At 41.7% G+C, this 23911-nt stretch overlaps 1 protein-coding gene across 2 annotated transcripts in view; it reads left to right on the top strand.

Annotated features, from left to right (window-relative positions):
• Positions 1–23911, top strand: part of LOC308051393 (ceramide transfer protein-like) — a gene marked incomplete at its 3' end in the record, with an annotated part of 150221 nt that overhangs the window by 2982 nt on the left and 123328 nt on the right. For both annotated transcript variants that reach the window (XM_080361823.1, XM_080361822.1), the window contains exon 2: positions 8706–8840. In XM_080361823.1, coding sequence (XP_080217949.1) covers positions 8706–8840 — 135 coding nt within the window. The remainder of the gene's footprint in view (positions 1–8705; positions 8841–23911) is intronic.

Here is a 23911-nt window from a genome sequence, read left to right as displayed (position 1 = left end):
CGCCAGAAGAAAAAGGTAAGAAAACTCTGATATTGTAAAATCAGCAAATTGATGAAACTTCTAAAACTAGAGTTTAAGGTTTTAGAAGTAGCATTCCATTTTAATGATTGATGCATGTCAAGCACCCTCATGAGGATAGGTCTGCCTAGTAAGGGGGAGTGAAGAAGCTCCAGACAAAGGTTATATCCACACAGATAATATATGTTCATTACATTTCCAGGAAATCCTTTGCATTTGCATTACATTTCTTTGCATTTACAAACTGAATAACAAAACCAGTATGAAACAGTACTTGCACTGGTCTTGCCACTTTATCTTCTGAGAGCAAGGGCATTGTCTCCTAAACTTCTCATGATTATCTCAACAAATACCATTCTTGTGACTTAACACCTGATAAGTGCCTAAGACTTAACATCTGTGAAGCTTATTCTTATTAACTTAGTAAGCCCCTAAAAACTGTGACCCTTATTCTTATTAACTTATTACTAATTTCTGATTTTAGGTATCAACTGTACTATTCTACCTATAGCTGTCATTGATCAACCTCTTACAGTTAGATAAGAAGTTTCACATAAATTGGAATTTCTTGTCAAATGCACGATGGGGAATCCAAGCGAAGATATGTTAATCTTAGATTTGTTTGGTTTTGTTTTTCTTTTTTGTCTACTTGGCTTCTTTCAATAATATTTATATAATTTTCCTGTATACCTAAAACATGAAAAAATACAAGTTTTGTTAGATTTCCTCATAATTATCCTTTGCCAAATAAAATGCCGTAATAGCAAACCAAATGAGATTGCCTCTTTCCTACCTGAAGATCTGAACAAACAGAACCATTCTGAACAGAGTCTTTTGGCAAAACTGGACTTGGGCTTTTCTCCTCTGATGTTCTACACAAATTTAGTCTATAAAACAGTAGAAGCTGAATTTAATATTTTAGTTTCAACATATTTACTATATGTTCACCATCATTTTTCCCCAGAAGATTCTGCTGTAGTAACCACATCAATGCCCATTTGCTGGGCTAAGCTGAGCATATACTCTCATTATATACTGCTAGGTAGGTCACATAGGAAGAGGCAGTTGACTCCACATCTCAAGACTGCCTCTGTATAAGAAAGAAAGAAGGGTAATTGTAGTAGGCAGTTCCCTTCAGAGAGGAACAGAAGGTCCAATGTGCAGAGCTGACCCTCATCATAGGGAAATTTGTAGTCTACCCGGAGCCTGGGTCAGGGTGCACTCAACAAACTACTACCCACTACTGATGTTCCAGGCAGGTGAGGAGGAAGCTGCATCCCATAGTATGAGGGTAATGAAAAAAGATTTCAAGGCCTTTGGACAGTTGGTAAAAGAATCTGGGGTGCAAGTTATTCTCTCTTCCCTCCTTCCATTTTCGGGTGGTGGTGTGAGATGGAATAGAAGGATCTAGTCCATAAATGCTTGGCTATGAGACTGGTGCTCCTGGCAGGGCTTTGGGTTCTTTGATAATGGCTAGTTTTATAAGATGCCAGTCTAGACAGTAATATGTGGGAAAGGTTTATCTCACAGGGGAAAAGGATGCTGGGACAGGAATTAGCAGGGCTCATTTGGAGAGCTTTAAACTAGACTCGAGGGGGGATGGGGTTGTGGCTGGGCTTGCATCAGTGGGGCAGCACTCTAGAGTTCATGAAGGCTGGGAGACCTCCCATACCCCTGGGGTGAAATCAGTGTGCTCAGCTCACTCTCTGAAATGCCTGTACACCAATGCAGGCAGCATGGGGAATAAGCAGGAGTTAGAAACTTGTGTTCAGTCAGGAGATTATGACCTGGTGGCAATTACAAAGACATGGTGGGACAGCTCACATGACTGGAATGTGGTCATGGATGGTTATGTCCTTTTCAGGAAAGACAGGCCAGCGAGGTGTGGTGGTGGAGTTGCTCTTTATGTGAGAGAGCAACTACAATGTATTGAGTACTGTCCAGGGGTGGATGAGGAGCGAGTTGAGAGACTGTGGGTGAGAATTAAGGGGTAGGCTGGCAAGGGTGATACTGTTGTGGGTGTCTATTATAGGCCACCAGATCAGGATGAGGAAGTTGATGAGGCCTTCTACAGGCAGTTGAGGGCAACCTCGTAATCACAGGCCCTGGTTGTGGTGGGGGATTTTAACTACCCTGATCTTTGCTGAAGGAGGAGGAAAGAAGGGCCTTGGCTCTCATCTGTGAAATCTTATAATCTCATAAGCCCCAGTGCTGTTTTTTACTGGTGTAGCACGTGAAGCCATGTCTTTTTCTGGCGTTCTGTAGCTTAATTATGTGCAAATGTTTCTGGATGATTGTGCTGAGTGTAGCTGATGCTGCCTTTACTGGGGGAACATGGGATGTAATCTGAATAGTCAAGTGTGGTGAAACCTGTTGCAGTGAACATGCTTGAGGGATAAGTTTACCTTTTGCTAGTTGATGCCTCAGCAATACTTGAGAGAAACTAATTACAATTAAATGGTAGCTCACCAAACTTTCTACTAAAGAAACATTTATTTTTAGTAACTTATTGTGTATAATTACATTTCAAATCAATAAAAGTAGGCTGCAGTTCTGTATGCTTAGTACTGTTTCAGTTCTACCCTTTGGTAAAGAGACAAGCTTTGAAGGAAACGGAGTAATTTCATATGAGAATTGTATTAGAAGTGTGTCTTGCTGTGGTGTCTTTAAATGTTTTGGAACTTCAGGTTTTTTTTCTCTTGTATTTCCTGCTTACCATTTTAAGGTGGATACAAAAAAAGAACTTTGATGTGGAAGTGTCTTTCTTGAAGCACAAGAATCTAGATGCTTGAAGCAGTGGTCTTTTCTTCGCCAAAACCTTGTTTCTACCCTCTGTACTTTAAGGAGTCTTTTAATTCATGCACATACTGATTGCAACAGAAAATGCAAGATGGACTGCTATATTTACCTCACTTAGCTATGTCATAGAAGGAAAGGTACTTTCCTCCCTGTCCCTTGCTCCTTTGCCCAAGATAACTTTGGTCTCTGCCTTTTGCTTCTGGGGAGGAGTTGGGAGTATGAGAGGAAAAGGAGGAAGGCAGGAAATAATACACCTCTATGACAGCTTGTGCTACTGTTTCATGTACTAAGCACAGTTGAGTCTTTCTTTAAGAAAGACGCAACTAAGCAATTCAGTGTATTAAGACATCATAAAGGGCTCTGGTTTTGGAGAGTAAACCCAAGTCTTACCTATACTTGGAAACTGTTAGGAATTTCTCAGCTGTAGAACTTGTTTTCTTTAGACCTTCTCTTGTTTATTAATAGTGTTAAAATGCCGTTATGGGACATGTATTAATTAATATGTGTAGTATAATGTAGAAGCAAGCCTGTTAGTCCACTTTCTTGCCCCATTTATATATTTTTAAAATGGTTAACATGTACATACGCAGGCACGTTGCAAGAAGAGCCAGAGGCCACGAATGCATTTGCAAAGAGCAAGTTTTATTTTAGTTATGTCTCTACTGGGGGATCTCCGAAGCCACACCTAAGCTCCCAGGCAGAGGTGACACCAGTGGGGATGCAGGCGCTGGTCAGTTCAGCCCTGGTAGAAGATCACTGGGCCTGCTGAGCTCTCCTGTATTTCAAGGCTTCAGGCAGGCGCAGCCTCCCGCTCTTTCTTACAACAAAGCAGGAATCTCAGACATAGTGATAAGGTACCTAGAGTTTCTCACAGGCCAATGTATCTAACACAGAGGTTCTACTCATCAAGCACACAAGGTCAGTAAAACAATTAGTGTGATGTATGTGCTTTTTCTACAGACCGGTGCAAGTCACTTGAGCATATTTACATTTAACCAACCTCCTCACCAAATCTTCCGCTGTATCTCCATACAGTGAATAATGGTTGGAATTAAATGCTAAAAAGAGACATTTTAAACTTATCTCTTGAAACTTTTTGCCAAAGAATGGCTTTCATAATCAAAGAAGTGCTTGCATGATAAAATTATCAGTGCTTTTGTTTCCATTTTTATCTAATTTTTGCACTGTTTCCCATAAAACAAGGTTCATTACCTGGTGTGCATGCATAAGAGCCAAATTCTGCACACAGAGACGAGGTATTTTATTACAGAGCTGTATAAGTCAAGATGCTAGATTAAGCTAGCATACCAGCAATATGAAAGTCTCAATCATTTATACAAAATATTATTAGTATACACACACTGTCAGGGCAGTCCTGTAGGGCTGATTGGTTACAATATTTGTATACAAGTTATATAACATTATTTTTACTACGCATGCTCAGTGAGTAGGGGTCTTTTTCTGGAGGTGGGTAGCCTTCAATGAAGAGGTGTGTTTTGTTTTTTTTTATGATCTGGTGGCAATTAGAGAGACATGGTGGGACAGCTCACATGACTGGAACGTGGTCATGGATGGCTATGTCCTTTTCAGGAAAGACAGGACAGCCAGGTGAGGTGGTGGAGTTGCTCATTACGTGACAGAGCAACTACAATGTACTGAGTATTGTCTGGGCACAGATGAGGAGCAAGTTGAGAGTGTATGGGTGAGAATTAAGGGGCAGGCTGGCAGGGGAGACACTGTTGTGGGTGTCTATTACACACCACCAGATCAAGGTCAGGAAGTTGATGAGGCCTTCTACAGACAGCTGAGAGCAGCCTCACAATTACAGGGCCTGGTTGTCATGGGGGATTTTAACGTCCCTGGTGTCTGCTGGAAGGACTACTCAGCCAGCCAGCCACAGTCCAGGAGGTTCCTCCAGTGCATTGAAGATAACTTTCTTATGGAAATGGTGGAGGAGCCGACCAGGAGAGGTGCACTGCTGGACCTCATCCTCACTAACAAGGAGGGTCTGGTTGAAGCAGTAAAGGTTGAGGGCTGCCTTGGTTGCAGCGACCATGAAATGGTGGAGTTCAGGATCTTGTTTGGCAGGAACAGGATAGCAAGCAGAATTGCAACCCTGGACTTCAGCAGGGCAAACTTTGGCCTTTACAGAGAATTGCTAAGGGAAATCCCATGGGCAAGGCTGCTTGAAGGTAAAGGGGCCCAAGATAGTTGGTTAATATTCAGGGATTTCTTCTACCAAGCTCAAGATCAGAGCATCCTGACACGAAGGAAGTCAAGGAAGGGAGCCAGGAGATCTGCGTGGCTAAACAGGGAACTGCTGCGTAAGCTCAAGTGGAAGAGGACAGTTTACAGATCATGGAAGGAGGGGCTGGCCACTTGGGAAGAATATAAGGCTGTTGTCAGGGGATGTAGGGAGGCAACTAGGAAAGCTAAGGCCTCCTTAGAATTAAACCTGGCGAGAGGGGTCAAGGACAACAGAAAGAGCTTTTTCAAATATATGGCAGATAAAACTAACACCAGAGGCAATGTAGGCCCACTGATGAATGAGGTGGATGCCCTGGTGACAGAAGATACAGAGAAGGCAGAGTTACAGAATGCCTTCTTTGTTTCTGTCTACTCTGCCGGAGGCTGTCCTGAGGAGCCCCGTACCCCTGAGGCCCCAGAGGAGGTCAGGATGGTGCAAGAATTTGACTTGGTTGATGAGGACCGGGTTAAGGAACAATTAGGCAATCTGGACATCCACAAATCCATGGGCCCAGATGGGATGCACCCACGGGTGCTGAGGGAGCTGGCTGATGTCATTGCTGGACCACTCTCCATCATCTTTGCCAAGTCTTGGGAGACGAGAGAGGTGCCTGAGGACTGGAGGAAAGCTAATGTCACCCCAGTCTTCAAAAAGGGCAAGAAGGAAGACACGGGTAATTATAGACCAGTCAGCCTCACCTCCATCCCTGGGAAAGTAATGGAATGACTTATCCTTGGTGCCATCTCAAGGCATATCAAGGATAAGAGTGTCATTAGGGGCAGTCAACATGGCTTCACCAAGGGGAAGTGGATGTGGATGTGGTCTACCTTGACTTCAGTAAAGCATTTGACACAGTCTCCTACAGCATACTCATGGCTAAACTGAGGTAGTGCGGTCTGGACGATCGAGTAGTGAGGTGGACTGTGAACTGACTGAAGGAAAGAAGCCAGAGAGTCGTGGTCAGTGTGGCGGAGTCCAGTTGGAGGCCTGTATCTAGTGGAGTGCCTCAAGGGTCAGTACTGGGGCCAGTATTATTCTATATGTTAATCAATGATTTGGATCAGGGAATAGAGTGCACTGTCAGCAAGTTTGCTGATGACACCAAGCTGGGAGGAGTGGCTGACATGTCAGAAGGCTGTGGTGCCATCCAGAGACCTGGACAGGCTGGAGAGTTGGGCGGGGAAAAACTTAATGAAATATAACAAGGGAAAGTGTAGAGTTTTGCATCTGGGTAGGAACAACCCCAGGTTCCGGTGTAAGTTGGGGAATGACCTGTTGGAGAGCAGTGTAGGGGAAAGGGACCTGGGGGTCCTGGTGGACAGCAGGATGACCATGAGCTAGCACTGTGCCCTTGTGGCCAGGAAGGCCAATGGCATCCTGGGGTGTATTAGAAGGGGTGTGGTTAGTAGGTCGAGAGAGGTCCTCCTTCCCCTCTACTCCGCCCTGGTGAGTCCACATCTGGAATATTGTGTCCAGTTCTGGGCCCCTCAGTTCCAGAAGGACAGGGAACTGCTGGAGAGAGTCTGTCACAGAGCCACAAAGATGAGTAAGGGAGTGGAGCATCTCCCTTATGAGGAAAGGCTGAGAGAGCTGGGTCTCTTTAGCTTGGAGGAGACTGAGGGGTGACCTTATTAATGTTTACAAATATATAAAGGGTGAGTGTCAGGAGGGTGGAGCCAGGCTCTTCTCGGTGACAACCAATGATAGGACAAGGATTTCAAACTGGAACACAAGAGATTCCACTTAAATTTGTGAAGAAACAACTTCTCATTGAGGGTGACAGAACAGTGGAGCAGGTTGCCCAGGGGGGTGTTGAATTCTCTTACTCTGGAGACATTCGAGACCTGCCTGGACACCTTCCTGTGTAGCCTCATCTAAGTGTTCCTGCTTCGGCAAGGGGATTGGACTAGATGATCTTTTGAGGTCTCTTCCAATCTCTTATATTCTGTGATTCTGTGATGTAGTAATTAAGCATAACATATAATAAATTAAGCTTGGCTTTTGGTCTAACTCCAGATTTTAAATCAAATTACTAAACTCACCTTAGTGATTCATGTTTTATTCCTTTTCCCCAATTTGTCATTTTGTTTGTTACTTTTATTTTAACTGGCCTTGGCAATGCAGTTAAGACATCTGTTATCTTATTGTTCATTTGAAACATCTGGTTTCTTGTCTCTTCCTTCAGGAGTCTGTGAAATGACTTTAGGGAGCTCTGGATAGAAGAGATAAGTTCTCAGTTGTGAAGATCTCTTATATTAGGTTGGTGCAGAAGTAATTACAGTTTTGGACTGTGAATTTTAAACCATTATAACTAGGCTCAAACACATCTTTATTAATCAAAATGGGAACCATTACAATTGACACAGTTTTGCCAATGAGAAATAAATTTGTGTGTTCCTGTAGCATAAAAATCCATGTTTCAGGATTAGACAAACTTTTGGAAAGCATTTTCTGCATCCTGCTTGCTGTGGATATGTTTTCCCTGCAAAAAGTTGTCAAGATGCTTGAAGAAGTTGTATTTGGTTGGTGGGAGGTCAGGTGAATATGGTAGAGGAGGCAAGGCTTCATAGTCCAATTTATTCCACTTTTGAAGCATTGATTGTGCAATGTGTGGTTGGGCATTGTCGTGGAGAAGAATTGGGCCCTTTCTGTTGACCAATGCTGGCTGCAGGCATTGCAGTTTTTGGTGCATCTCATCAATTTGCCGAGCATACTTCTCAGATGTCATGGTTTTACTTGGATTCAGAAAGCTGTAGTGGATCAGACCAGCAGCAGACCACCAAACAGTGACCATGACCTTTTTTGGGTGCAAGTTTGGCTTTGGGGAGTGCTTTGGAGGTTGTTCTCGGTCCATCCACTGAGCTGATCATCGCTGGTTGTCATACAAAATCCACTTTTTGTTGCATGTAACAATCCGATTGAGAAATGGTTCATTGTAATGTAGAATAAGAGAAGATGGCACTTCAAAACAATGATTATTTTATTTTTTATTAGGTCATGAGGCACCCCCACTTTTTGAGCTTTTTCACCTTTCCAATTTGCTTCCAATGCTGACTGACCGTAGAAAGTTTGTAGTGCAACTTCTCGTGTAGTTGTAAGAGGATCAGTTTAGAAGATAGCTCTCATTTTGTCATTTCAACTTCTGATGGCCAGCCACTACGCTTCTCATCTTCAAGGCTATTGTCTCCTTTGCAAAACATCTTGAACCACCGCTGTATGTTTGTTCCTGGGCCAAATGCATTGTTCATAGTGCCAGTTGTCTCTGCTGTTTTATGACCCATTTTGAACTCTAATAAGAAAATTGCTCGAAATTTGCTTTTTGTTGAGCATAATTTTCATAATCTAAAATAAATATAAAATAAACAGCAAGTAATAAGTCAGTAGCAAAAAAATCCCAAACAGCGAGAAAAGCACATTAAAATGGTGTAGAACATAACCACATATATGTAAGAATGTATTCCAATATCAGATGGTAAATTTCAACAGTGCAAAAACCACAATTCCTTTTGCACCAACCTAATAAAAGTTTTTTTGTTCTTGTTTTTCTCATAGTGCTTGAAAGCCTGAGAAATATTAGCTGAACTGTTTTTATTTTTTTTTTTTTCTGTTAGCTGATATTTTAATTTTTGTTTTTTTACAGTGGACCAACTACATTCATGGGTGGCAGGATCGGTGGGTAGTTCTGAAAATCAACACACTTAGTTATTACAAGTCTGAAGATGAAACGGAGTATGGCTGCAGAGGCTCTATCTGTCTGAGCAAGGCTGTGATTACGGTAAATGCTGTTTCACTGTTGCCATCTTTTCATGTTTTAGGGTGTTACATATTTCTAGACTAATGTCTGGTGAAAGGAAATGAAAGGGTATGGCAAATTCTGTTAGATCATTTAATACTGAAGTTAGCGGTATTAGTGCAACACTATGGAGTACGGCAAGGAGTTACTAATAAGAAAACAAGTTGTTCTCATTGGAGACTGCAGCAAGCAGCATCTCTTGTCTTAGAGGTTTCTGTGGGTAGGGATATAGTTTGCTTCTGAAGGAGGCAGGGTTTTCCCAGGGGGTCAGCCTAAAACCCTGCACCAACTTCCCAAAGGAGGCAGCATCCATCACAGTCCTTACACTTCGCACTAGAAAGAGAAGTGTCAAGGTTTAAGGCAAGGCAGCAATAAACTGTGGCAGATGCTCCCTGTTATCCCCTTTACCTCCTGCCACCCCTTCCTTTAGATTGGAAAGATAAGAAAGATAAGGGGAAAGGAAGAGAGACTTAGATTTCAAGTTGGAGAGTTTTAAAGGGTTTTAGTAATGCTAGTAATAAATAGAGAATATATATACAAAATATACAAAACCAGTCTCAAGGACTCGATGTGGAGTTGGTGTCACTTCAGCGGTAGCGGAGCTGAGTGTGTGGAGCTGGTGGCTCCAGCAGGTGCAGGCCAGGCCCCCGCAAGTCATGGGCGGGACTTCACAGCAAACTGGAACCTGTTTGCAGGGATGCAGGGCCTGAGGCCTGTAGATCACAGGCAGACAGACAGGGTCCTCTCTAGATGCCAGCGGTGGTCAAAGAGAGCTTGACCCTCGTGATCACCCTCTTATATAGGGGGTATGACGATTATGGGATGGAATACTTCTGTTGGTCAGTTCTAGTCACCTGTTCCATCCACCCCTCCTCAAACACACCCCTCTCACAACAGGATGTGGGAAAGCTTTCTTAGCTACCACAGTAATAAATCTAAACACGAGCTTTTTCAGCATTCCGTTGGTCTTCTTATCAGCACCGAGTACAGCATCCGAGGAAAAATATACAGGCTAAAACTCAGAAAAGTACAGCCACCTAGAAGAACTTAGCTGAAAGAAAAATCACTAAAAGAGAACTAGTCTTGTTTTTAACAAAACCAGGACAAGAAGGTAGTTTTTTTTTTTGACTCTTCTTTCTGAATGTGACTCTGTACAATATTTCTGAAATAAGATGTTCTCCTAGTGTTCTTGTCTAATGCTAAAAAATCCAGTTTTATGCTGGTGTGAACAAAGAGCCTACATATAAGTGAAATCTCATAAAGATGAATTGGCTTTAGAAGAGAAAAAAAATCTTTTAATAGCTTTCAGAATTATGGTATGTATTATGAATAATGTTTTCTGAAAAGCATGCTGTAGATTTTCTGTTTTACTGTTAAATAGTCAGCCTAGTTATTTGATTTGGGAGGGTGGGAGGAACTGGACTTCTATGTGGCACATAACTTCCTAGAGCAGTAGTGTTAAATATTACTGTTTATGTTCTTATTTCACCAAATGTTTTTCTTTCAAACTGTATTAAGGATGGCAAATAAGAAGTTTCCTTTTCTTAGTAATATTCAGGTTACAAATATAATTTTTAAACACATTTTGGTTTGGAAAAAATATTGGTTACATTAACTGTATGTGTTTTGGAAAAAAAGATTGTGAAGAAAAAGCATTTTTTTACATTTAGATGTCTGACAGCTATTACAGTCATCTAAAATAAAAGAGATTACAAGAGATAATAGTGATGCTGATATTGCTTCTGGAATGTTTTGGTATGTTGTACTTTTTGAAGGGAAGTTGGTGAGCTGCTTATCTTTTGACTACAAGTGTGTAACACTGGAAGTTCTTGCAGATAGTGGTGTGTTTTTTCCTCTCTATCTGGCACTTTTTACATGTGGTAACTTAGACTTGAATTGTTGCCTTTTTGTTTTTTGTTCAGTTCTTGAGCTTTTAGAGCACATTGAGAAAGAATAAAAAGTGGGCATAGTTCTAAAAATTAATCTGATATTTTAGTTGTTCCATTTTTATTCAGGGTAATGCATATTGAGTGGTATTTGACAGTTTAATTGCTTGACTGTAAATTTAAATGGCATCTCTGAAACCTCATAAACTCCTGTTAATTATTTCTAGCTGCATTTGGTGATCACTGAGTTATTATTAGAGGTTCAGGAATGCTATTAGATCATTTCATGTGTCTCTAGGATATAGAAATTCACTTCTGAAATTGCCATGTGATTATTTTTCAGAAGCTATTCTTCTAGGCCAGGGTTTTAGAATGAATGCTTCTGGTTTGATAGTTGTTTAGTAGCAAATTGGATATTAAAAAAAAAATGTTTTCAATTGTAGAAAATAAATTATGCTCAAAGATGATTGTTTAAAATATTATCCCTAATGTGCATAGTTAATCTTCATTTTCATGTCCTTGTAATGTCTTACTAATTATAATTTTATTAGCATGTATTTAAGTGCATAGGAGAACACCAATAGTTGATAAATGTTGAGATGATAAGTTCCATTGATAGCAAAAGTAGGTTTTAATTATTTGTTACTGTATATTTTGTGATTACTTTGGTGGAGAAGGGAAGTCAGGTTTCTTACTGATTTTATGTTCATTAGCACTGATCTGATGTAGTTGGGATCTTCATATTGAATCTTTTTTGACAGTCTGTCACTATACTGTGAGTTTAGTTTTTCTTGATCTTGATTTTTCTCAGTCAGGCATAGTAACTACCTATCTCCTAACCTGGTGTATTGCAGGAAATTTTCCTTAAGTACAAAACAAGGCATGAGAGATGGTTCTTATGGCTGTAATGTTTCCTTGTAGGAAAGGGAAGATTGGATTCTCATGAAGCTTTCTTTTAGGTGCTCAGACTAGGTATGCATGTTTGTTTTCGATGGGGAACATAATGATTTTCTGTTTGTAATTAATGCTACTAGTGATATAGAATGTCCACGTTTCATTGATGTATAAGTATAAATTTAGAAATCTCCTTTCACCAAGTAGTTTTACTGTATGTCCAGCAATGAAGATAAGCCCAATGGTAAGTCATAGTATTAGGTTGGTGCAAAAGTAATTGCAGTTTTGGACCGTGAATTTTAAATTATCATAACTAGGTTCAAACACATATTTTTTTTAATCAAAATAGCAAAGAAAACCATAAAACGATAAAAGTACATTAAAATTATGTATAACATAACTACACTTAAGAATGTATTCCGATATCAAATGACAAATTTCAACAATGCAAACAACATGTTTACTTTTGCACTGGCCTAATATGAATTAAGAGACATGAATGCTACATTTGGAAAGCCACAGTCCTTTCTGATCTTACTGTATAATTCCTATCATATTGGGCAGAGGTTGATAGATAATCCTACAGGGATATTTTATAAAATGGCACTTGTATCTTCCCTCTTTAAATAATGAGAGGAAGACTTGTTAAATTAGCTCATTAAAGTAGCTTCTTTAAGTGTTTTAAGCGTAGAATTATAATGTCATATCTCTAAAACAGGTAGGTTCCTGTGACAATAGTGTTTAATTGTATGGAAAACATGGGATCTGGCTGGACTACTTGCTATATTAACCACTGGGACTGAAAAAAGCTGTTTATCTGGAACAGAGGACTAAAGGATGAATATTTCTTGTATACTTAATGGATTACATCAACTAATGAATTGTCAAGAAGTAGCCATGTGAATTAAGTAATGGAGGACAATGAAAATCAATATATGATGCTGAGTTGCTTTTAGCCAGATAATGAAAAACACCTCAAAGATGTTTAACCAGTTAATAACAGAGCGGGGACTTAAACTCAAGTTAAAAGTTCTGCTAATGTGGTCAAGGGATGAAAAGAAGTTATGGGTATTATAAAAAGTTGATATATACACAGATTTAAACTTTGTTCTGTTAGTCTAGGTTGGACATCCTAAACTGCCAACCATGTCAAATGTGTGAGCTGAAAAACATCTGAATGACGACACAGTTATTGGTCCCAGTCAGCACAGATTCATGAGGGGAAAGTTCTGCTTAACAAACTTAATTTCTTTCTATGACAAGGTTACCCACCTAGTTGACCAAGGGAAGCCTGTTGATGTGATCCTTTTGGATTTCAGTAAAGCCTTTGATACTGTCTCTAACAATATCATCTTGGACAAGATGTCCAGGATAGAGTTGGATAAACACACAATGCAGTGGGTGAGCAAGTGGCTGAGGGGCAGGCCTCAACGGGTTATAGTAAATGTGGTTATGTCAGGCTGGCAACCAGTCATTAGTGGGGTTCCAAAGGGATTCATCTTAGGGCCAACACTCTTCAAAGTCTTCATAAATTATTTGGACTTAGGACATGAGGGAATACTAAGTTCACTGATGACACAAAATTGGGAGGAGCTGTTGAAACTCTTGAGGGCGGAGGCCCTGCAAGAGGGATCTGGACAAATTGGAGAACTGGGCAATCACCAACCTTATGAAGTTTGACATGGGCAAGTGCCAGATTTTGCACCTGGGGCACAGCAACTCTGGCTGTACATACAGACTGGGGAAGGAGATGCCGGAAAGGAGCTCTGCAGAGTGGGATCTGGGGGTTCTGGTCGACAGCAAGTTGAACATGAGCCAACAGTGTGCCTGGCAGCCAAGAGGGCCAACCGTGTCCTGGGGTGCATCAAGCACAGCATTGCCAGCCAGGCGAGGGAGGTGATTGTCCTGCTCTACTCTGCACCGGTTCGTTCTTTTGTGGTTCGTTCAAAGCACATACATCACACTAATTGTTTTACTGACCTTGTGTGCTTGATGAGCAGAACCTCTGTGTTAGATAACATAGGCCTGTGAGAAACTCTAGGCACATTATCACTATGCCTGAGATTCCTGCTTTGTTGTGAGAAAGAGCGGGAGGCTGTGCCTGGCTGAAGCCTTGAAATGCAGGTGAGCTCGGAAGGCCTAGTGATCTTCCAGCAGGGCTAAACTTACCAGCACCTGCGTCCCCACTGGTGTCACCTCTGCCTGGGAGCTTAGGTACGACTTTGGAGATCCCCCAGTAGAGAGGTCACTAGAATAAGACTTGCTCTTTGCAATGCATTTGTGGCCTCTGGCTCTTCTTGCAACGTGCCTGCATATGCGCACGCAAACATGCTTCATACATTTGGCAGTTTAAACAGAACAGTTTCCTGTGAAAGTTTTTTTCACGGTAACTTTAAACTCTACAATTAATTAATTTTTAAAGATGTGTATTTATTTTTAATTGAAGGAAATGGCAGTGCTAAATAAATATTTTTAGTAGCATTGTTTAAAGCACTTTTAGCATGAAGATTCATGTAGATTTTCAGAAATTCACCATGACATCAATAATAAATTGGTGTCTTACAGTTACATTTCATGTTTCATACAATTTTAAAGAATTTCAGAAGCAGGTGGAGTGGTAGTGTATAGAAGCAGACCTACTTGGAGGATTAATGTGGGTAAATTTTGGATTAGCTTTTTCTAACTGCCCTTCTGAACTTTGATCTTCCAAACAGACCTGCTTATGATAAAAAGAATGTCATTGCAACATTTATCTCCTGATAGATTTGATTCTGTCAGCTGCTAGTTAAATTGAACTGATAGCTTTTAGTTGGTGAAAGCTTTTGTTAAAAAAGCTAAACTATAAATCTGTGCCCTGTGCAGAAATACCATAGCAGTAAATTTGTAGTAATTGCACACTGCATGAGGAAATATTGTTTCCAACTGTTTGAAGCTGGAAAACAATCTGGTTTAGTATGATGTGATGAGCATTTGATTAATTCATTTTCTGTAACTTGATAAAGTGTTTCCTTAGTCTTAATTGCTACTGAAAAGATGATTTAAGTAAACAAAGACATAGAATACAAGCCCCAACTAGACAGAGGTTTATTTGGGACACGAGGCAATTACTACTTTTAGGCTTTGGTGTGTGCCTTAAATAATCATATAGTTAAATCCAGATTAGTGAAAAAAATTGGCTAAATGGGAGAGAAATATGAATTGAGATTGTAGATAGTGCATCCAAAGAAACCCTACAGAGGCAAGTGTGGTCAGGAATACTTACTCATATGTGAAAGGCCCAAGGCAATTGTATGCTGGAGAGGAAAATGCCAAAGAGCAACAGAAGAGTGAGGGAAAGAGTTGATGCCTAGGAGATGAGATGGGGCTGCTGTTGATGAGGCAGGCAGAAGTTGATTGGAACATGGGGTTCTCCTGGACAATTTTTTTAGTACTCGCATTCTCTGTACAAATTGGTATATGAATATTACAGTCTTTGAGTTATCTGAACCAGCAATGGATGGGTTGATGTTCAAAGTGAAAATGTTAGATTGTTGTTCTATATTTATCAAAGTGCTATAGAGTGCTAATATCCTTGATGAGCAAAATGTAATTATTTGGCTGGGTGGAGAAATCAAAGATTGCTTCCTTCATATATATAGACGAAATTAAGTCAGAAGTGGAAAAATATGCATTCAGATCAGCTTAAGTGAAACCATTGATTGTTATGGAATTTTTCATCATAATATGAACAAGATGTGGAAGAAAATCAGTAATGTATATTAACCAGATATTTTAGGATTACTTAATATTGCTGAAGAATTCAGCTTTAGTACTTGAATATAATCATCTTACTGCAGATTTTAAATTAGGGCTGAAATCCAGCAGTGCTTCTGTTATCCTGAAGATGGGTTCTTCACCCAGTGTGTAATAGCCAGTACACACCGAGTCAAGATATTTGTTCAGTTACAATTCTGCACAAAAAGGAGTGCTAGGTGGTAAATCCACAGAGATAGCACACCTTGGTTTCTAAGACTTGGATTATTTATACATTGGTCTGTATTGAACCCATCCTTTCTAATGCATATTCATTTCTACCTATGTGTTAATTGGCTAAGAGTCTTCTTGCTTTCATTTAAAAATACAGGTTCTTAACAATCTATTGTGCATGTTCAGTGGGTGACTTCCAGAGTAGAGGTGTGGTTTTCGTATTATAATTAGCTAGTTCACTTTCAGGACACCAATTAGTGAAACTTTGATGGCTTACAGAGTTAGTTTAGATAAGAATGCTGATATTCAAGGATATATGTCCATTGCTTTAAATCCTTTTGACCTTCTACTCCTTGTTATCGATATTCTGTTACTCATTATCTTCAGTATATTCCTTGTTAGAGTAAATAGTGTCACCTTAACTTCTAACAATTAGTCATCAGTTCTCCCCTTTGAGACTGTGTAATGAAAAAGACTCACTTTTCCTTACACTAATCTCATCTTCTGTAAGCTTGCCCTTTCAGGGTTGAACAACATTTCCACACACACTGGATTAGTACATAGATACACACAAATATTAGTAATCCTACAGTTATAATACTTATTAAACTCTTTAACCGTGCATTCAAATCTGGTATCCATGAGGTCAGCCATTTCCAGGTCTCAGCAAAACCGAGAGAGGTGTCATCATTTTGGATCTGATGCAGAACTTGGGCTTGTTTCCAAATTCCATTGAGGTCAGTAGATATTCTCCCACTTTGGTCATTGTAAGCGCAACAGCTCATGTCCAGGATAGTGCATACACCCCCCCCTTAGACGCTAGCAGCATATCTAGAGCCATTCTGTTTTGAATAGTAATCTTGGCTAACTGTATCACTTCCTAGATACTGCATCCAAGGTTTTATTTTCTCTTCTGTTACTGATATATTTATCATGGCTTTTTTCTAATTTGATAATTCCTAACCAAGGCATAAACCACCTAGCAAATGAGTGGAAGGCTGTGGGCTTGTTGATCAGAGGATTACCACTTTTGTGTCTCTTCATATATGATTCTATCCATACCTCTGATTTTAACTCATCCATTATTGCTATTTTGTAAGTACTGCCTCTAAAATCCAAATCCATTTCGCTGGTAACCTTTTCCTAGCCTTATTTCCAGAAAGCCAATACCATCCACTTCCTTCCAGGATTTGCCATCTAGAGATTGAGATAATCAGTCACATTTAAAGTTGGATTGCAATTTGAATAACTACCAATGGGGGTTTGTCGCAGATGAGTTGATTTAGGGTCCTGCTTGCCACAGAACAGTGTTTAGATCACTTACAGAAAAGTGCAACTGAACAGAGTTTGATGGCAACGTTCACAGAATGTTAGAGATTGGAAGGGACGTCGAAAGAGCATTTAGTCCAATCGCTTTATTCCTGTCAGGAGTTAAAAAACCAGATGCTTAAGGCATAACATGTACCATGAATTGATCCTTTGTTTTGCAAGGGGTGAGGGGAGGGGGCGCTTCAAGACTGTGACACCACCCTGTGACTTAAATGCCTGATTTTGCTTTGTTGATGGTAGTGGTCTTTGCATCTAAACCATTTTTCTCCACCCAGTGGCTCAAACAGACATTGCAGGTGCTTCTTGGAGGTCATCTTCTAGAGTGGTGATTCTTATGTAGGAACAGGAGTAAAGAGAGAAGAGGTAGAAGTGAGTAATCATACACTTAACAATGGCTATGTCAACCATCAAAAGCAATAATCCAGTTTCCATGGTTATTACAATTTGTGATAACCATTGTCTCCACCCAGTAAGTGCCAATGACCTCAGGGTAGAGGTAAGCCAAGAGGCTGGACTCCATCCATTAAAGATATCTCTAGGTTGCATTGCTAGAAACAAATTTCCAGTTAGATCTGCTATTTCTTTCTTTCTTTCTTTCTTAGTCTGGCCTTCTCTATGGTGGTAGTGGCATTGTGTATTGTCATACAACATTCTCCCTCTGTAAGATTTAACATTCCATATATACCATGTTCTTTTAATGGCAGTATATCTAAGACTAAATTCAAAGTCTTGCAAAGTTTTGCAAAGTCTTGTCCATTTGTTAAGGACATGTAAATGCCATGTCAAATTTTCTACAACAAGTTGATGTCTTTTGAGTGTAACATACAGGGCAAGGAAATTTTTGAGAAACGGGGTCATTTTCATGCCAAGGGTATAGTAGTCAGATGTTTTGATCCTGTGTACTACCCAATCAGGTCATGCTTTTGGGGTACTTGACTTTCTCGGTACTTCTACCATGGTGGGGTACTGAAAAGTAGAACATCTTAGATGGACGCATGGTAGGAAGATGAACAGAACATCACAGTCCTGCCATTTCATAAATGTTCAGATGTGAGTATATGTCCATGTGGTTCCTCACAAAGGAGGATATTGAGTGGTGGAACAGGTGGTTGCTTCATCACTTGCCCAGTATGTTGTTCTGTTAACTCGGTGTAAAAATGGTTTCTCGTGTTCACCTCTGTGAAATTATAGGTATTCTATATTGATAGATGACTTTATAACCATAATAATTCATTTATTTGTCACACAACTGTGTGAGCCAATGCAGGCAGGTCACAAGAGCAATCAGAGGCCATGAATGCAATTGCAAAGAGCAAATCTATTTTAGTTATCTCACTACTGGGGGATCTACAAAACAGCACTTAAGCTCCTGGGCAGAGGTGACACGAGTAGAGACGTGCTGTAGAATTCAGTCCTGCTTAAAGATCAATGAGCCTGCTAATTTCAGCCTATGTATAGGGATTCACGCAGGCGCAGTTCACCACACTGCTTTGGTCTTTGCCTGCAGGAATCTCAAGAATGTATGATAAGGTGCCTCTATGACTCTTTTCAGAGGCCTGTTATCTGAACTCAGAGGTTCTACCTGTGATTTATGTGTTTTTCTACACCCCAGCTGCAGACAATTGAGCATATTTACAATTCTCTTCCTCACCATTCTTGTGCTATTCCCATATATTCCACCCCCTGGCTCAAGAGACTGTTTCTGCTGAGGCTGGTAGAGCTGGAGTTGTTCTTTTGGGCTTGTGAGGTGTAGCACAAAACAATTTACAGGGGCACACAATAAACACATACAGGAAAAGGAAGAAACATGTTTCTACAATAATGCTTTAAATCAGGTGTCCCATTGATCTTGTCAAGGAATTAAATGAGTAATTCAGCCAGGCATTATCAGTAGATTGTTTCACTTGCTGCATTACTCCCCAAGATGTAAAATATCATCTTCCATGCTGGCTAGTACATCATCTATGTTGAAGCAACATCAGCCTTCAAAATCAAAGCAGGATTTGCAGCCACTACCTACTCAGAGAAAACAATGAGAAACATTAATGTCAAAATCCCTTAGCATGGTATGAATCTGTAATATAGCTATGGGGGTTGTCATGCTAATGAAATACATTAAGAGATCTACAGCTGATAATTTTTCCTAAACATTAAAGGCAAATGATTTGGGTACAGTAGAGGCTGAACAAATCTAAGTTTACCAGGACAAATCTAAGTTCATCAACAGGAGTGTTGTTGCCTTCAAGTAATCCATATGCTGTTGCTCCTGCTTCTTCAGCTAATCTTACACTGGGTTTAAAAACCTGGTGTGGGTAAATTGCCCACACAGACTGGAAAGTCGTGGGCTGTACTTTTTCAGATTGGACTTGAATTAGATGCTGGGTCTGTGATACCAATAATGTTGTTCCAGTGCTGTCTCCTCTAGATAAAACACAGGTGTTCACTGAAGATACCTGAAATACAAGAACTCAAGAATCTGATATTAGTAAAGGATGTAACATAAGAGGAGAAGTCAGGGTACAAAACCATACAGCATTCTCTGGAGTCATATGAATTTTTACATCTAGATCAATAGGCTGCAGTCCCACTTCACAATCCATTGGTGCAAATAATTCCATTTCCCCTGTAGTTAGTCCTGATATTGTATCCACAGCAGTGTATGCTTATTGCTACCCCCTAGATGGGGGTAGGGGGCCGATATAATCAACCTGACAGGTATTCAAGGCCCACTGACCCAGTTTTACCTTTCCCCCCGGCCTCCATAATGTCCTTAAATGTAGCTGTGTACAAGTAGCACAATGATGTGTGCGTGTTTTACGAGTATATAATAGCAAGGGGGTTTGTTTGTGAGCAATGTCCCATGCGTGCAGTATAAGCTGATCCACATTCACAAGCTGTATGCCCATTTAGAGCTTGAGCATGCAGCTCGGCAGAGGTCATGTTATCTACTTCCCTACTGTTTTGTGACTCAAGTGAATAAACTTTATTGTGCTCTTCTGTTAACTCTTCACAAGAGGAAGACTCTTCCACAGAAGATGTAGGGATAAAAATTCTCCAGTGCCTTAAAAATCCTAAAAAGGCATGTAATTGTTCTACTGCAGCTGGTACAGAAAACTGCTGGACTGTGTGCTGTACCTTATCTGGTCTTTCTCTAACCTATCCATGCCAGATTATTCCTAAAAATAGTACAGTAGCACTAGGGCCCTGCATTTTAGTCAGATTAATGGCCCAGTCTTGGTCCTGTAAATGCATCTTCAAAAATTCAGCAGCTGCCTCAGTTTCTTGTTGTGACACTGTCATAATGAACAGATCATCAATATAATGGCAGTAACAGTACCCAACCACAGTGGAGTCCTGTATGTAGTGGAGTGCCTCAAGGGTCGGTACTGGGGCTGGTATTATTCAATATATTCATCAATGACTTGGACGAGGGAATAGAGTGCACTGTCAGCAAGTTTGCTGATGACACCAAGCTGGGAGGAGTGGCTGACATGCCAGAAGGCTGTGGTGCCATCCAGAGACCTGGACAGGCTGGAGAGTTGGGCGGGGAAAAACTTAATGAAATATAACAAGGGAAAGTGTAGAGTTTTGCATCTGGGTAGGAACAACCCCAGGTTCCGGTGTAAGTTGGGGAATGACCTGTTGGAGAGCAGCGTAGGGGAAAGGGACCTGGGGGTCCTGGTGGACAGCAGGATGACCATGAGCCAGCACTGTGCCCTTGTGGCCAGGAAGGCCAATGGCATCCTGGAGTGTATTAGAAGGAGGGTGGTTAGTAGGTCGAGAGAGGTTCTCCTTCCCCTCTACTCCGCCCTGGTGAGTCCACATCTGGAATATTGTGTCCAGTTCTGGGCCCCTCAGTTCCAGAAGGACAGGGAACTGCTGGAGAGAGTCCAGCACAGCCATGAAGATGCTGAAGGGAGTGGAGCATCTCCCTTATGAGGAAAGGCTGAGGGAGCTGGGTCTCTTTAGCTTGGAGAAGAGGAGACTGAGGGGTGACCTCATTAATGTTTATAAATGTGTAAAGGGTGAGTGTCAGGAGGATGGAGCCAGGCTCTTCTCCTTGACAACCAACAGTAGGACAAGGGGTAATGAGTTCAAACTGGAACACAAGAGGTTCCACTTAAATTTGAGAAGAAACTTCTCAGTGAGGGTAACAGAACACTGGAACAGATTACCCAGAGAGATTGTGGAGTCTCCTTCTCTGGAGACATTCAAAACCCGCTGGATACTTTCCTGTGTAACCTCATCTAGGTGTTCCTGCTCCGGCAGGGGGATTGGACTGGATGATCTTTTGAGGTCCTTTCTGGTCCCTAATATTCCGTGATTCTGTGCTATATTAGTTCTTATTATTTGGTGGCAAACAGAGGGACTGTGTTTGTATCTCTGAGACAATACTCGGCAAGTATATTGCTTTTGTTGCCAGGTAAAGGCAAACTGGTCTTGCACTGAGGTGGTGGGTGGGTGCATTGTTGACAGGGGGGCTAGGGCTGGTTGGCTTTTTTGCATAAGCATTAACTTTTGCAAACGGCAAAACATTTCTCATGGTATGATCCCACCTATTTCTAATTGCAGGATACCAGCTTGTACTAAATCATTCTGCATTTATATTCTCATCACCCATGCTGTAATTCCTTTCAGTTTTGCTGGCATTCCTTTATCGACCACCCAAATAGAGGGTCCGGAAATTACAGCCCCAATTCCCCTCAAGGCATTTGCTAGAGTGCCTGCATTACCCTTAGCATTTTTCACTACTGACAGAATCATGGGTTTTAGTGATGCAGGCGCTCCTCTCAAAAGTCACAGAATCACAGAATCGACTGGGTTGGAAAAGACCTCAGAGATCATCGAGTCCAACCCTTGGTCCAACTCTAGTCTGTTTACTAGATCATGGCACTAAGTGCCATGTCCAACCTCACTTTAAAAACCTCCAGGGATGGCGAGTCCACCACCTCCCTGGGCAGGCCGTTCCAATGCCTGACCACTCTCTCTGTAAAGAATTTCTTCCTAATATCCAGTCTAAATTTCCCCTGGCAGAGTTTAAGCCCATGGCCCCTTGTCCTATTGCTGACTGCCTGGGAGAAGAGACCAATCCCCACCTGGCTATAACTTCCCGTCAGATAGTTATAGAGAGTGATGAGGTCACCTCTAAGCCTCCTCTTCTCCAGACTAAACAACCCCAGCTCCCTCAGCCTCTCCCCATAGGTCTTGTGCTCAAGTCCCTTCACCAGTCTCGTTGCTCTTCTCTGGACTCGCTCCAGCACTTCAATGTCTTTCCTGAAGTGAGGGGCCCAGAACTGAACACAATACTCCAGGTGTGGCCTCACCAATGCAGAGCACAGGGGAAGGATCACTTCCCTTGTCCTGCTGACCACGCTATTTTTGATACAGGACAGGATTCCATTGGCCTTCTTGGCCACCTGGGCACACTGTTGGCTCATGTTGAGCTTCCTGTCAATTAGTACCCCCAGGTCCCTTTCTGCCTGACTGCTCTCCAGCCACTCTGTGCCCAGCCTGTAGCGCTGCAGGAGGTTGTTGTGACCGAAGTGCAGCACCCGGCACTTGGCCTTATTGAACTTCATCCCATTGGAATCAGCCCACTTTTCCAGTCTATCCAGATCCCTCTGCAGAGCCCTCCTGCCTTCCAGGAGGTCGACACTCCCTCCCAACTTGGTGTCATCAGCAAATTTGCTGATGATGGTCTCAATCCCCTCATCTAAATCGTCAATAAAGATGTTAAACAGGACTGGACCCAACACTGACCCCTGGGGAACGCCACTAGTGACTGGCCGCCAGCTAGATGCAGCCCCATTCACCAGCACTCTCTGGGCCCGGCCCTCCAGCCAGTTCTTAACCCAGCGTAGAGTGCACTTGTCCAAGCCACGGGCTACCAGCTTTTGCAGGAGTATATTATGGGAGACAGTGTCAAAGGCCTTGCTGAAGTCCAGATAGACCACATCCACGGCTTTCCCCTCATCCACCAGCTGAGTCACCTGATCATAAAAGGAGATCAGGTTGGTCAGACAGGACCTGCCCCTCCTAAACCCATGCTGGCTGGGTCTGATCCCTTGTCCATCCTGAAGGTGCTGTGTGATTCGATTCAGGATGATCTGCTCCATAACCCTGCCAGGCACCGAGGTCAGGCTGACAGGCCTGTAGTTACCAGGGTCAGCTTTGCAGCCCTTTTTGTGGACTGGGGTAACATTGGCCAATTTCCAATCATATGGGACCTCCTGAGTGAGTCAGGACTGTTGGAAGATGATGGAGAGCGGCTTGGCAAGTTCTTCTGCCAGCTCCCTCATCACCCTAGGATGAATCCCATCTGGTCCCATAGACTTGTGAGGATCCAGATGGCTCAGTAAATCACCAACTATTTCCTCCTGGAATACAAGGGACCTGTTTGGCTTCCTATCTCTGTCAACCACCTCCAGAGGCCAGTTGTCCTGAGGGCCACCTGTCTTTCTGGTGAAAACTGAGGCAAAGTAGGTATTAAGTACTTCAGCTTTCTCCTCATCTTTGTTAACTATATTTCCCTCAAAGTCCAGCAGAAAATGGAGGTTTTCCTTGCCCCTTCTTTTGTTATTAACATATTTAAAGAAGGACTTTTTATTATCCCTGACAGAATTGGCCAAATTAACCTCAAATTGCACTTTTGTTTCCCTGATTTTTTTTCCTGCATGATCTAGCTATTTCCATAAATTCTTCATAAGTAGCCAGCCCTTTTTTCCACAGTTGGTAAAGTCTCTTTTTATTTCTGATTTCCTTCAGAATCTCCCTGTTTAGCCAAGCCGGTTGTCTTCCCCGCCGGCTAGCCTTTCGGCACACTGGTATAGCCTGTACCTGTGCACTCAAAACCTCCTGCTTGAAGCATGTCCACCCCTCCTGGGCCCCCTTGTTTTTAAGCATTGTTTCCCAGGGTATGCTCTGAACTAGACTTCTGAATAGGCAAAAGTCTGCCCTCCGGAAGTCCAGCGTAGAGGT

The sequence above is a fragment of the Nesoenas mayeri genome, assembly GCF_963082525.1.
Source record: "Nesoenas mayeri genome assembly, chromosome: W".
Lineage (NCBI taxonomy): Eukaryota > Metazoa > Chordata > Aves > Columbiformes > Columbidae > Nesoenas > Nesoenas mayeri.
The sequence above is the reverse complement of the archived record's forward strand: the minus strand, read 5'-3'. Positions and strand labels throughout refer to the sequence as shown.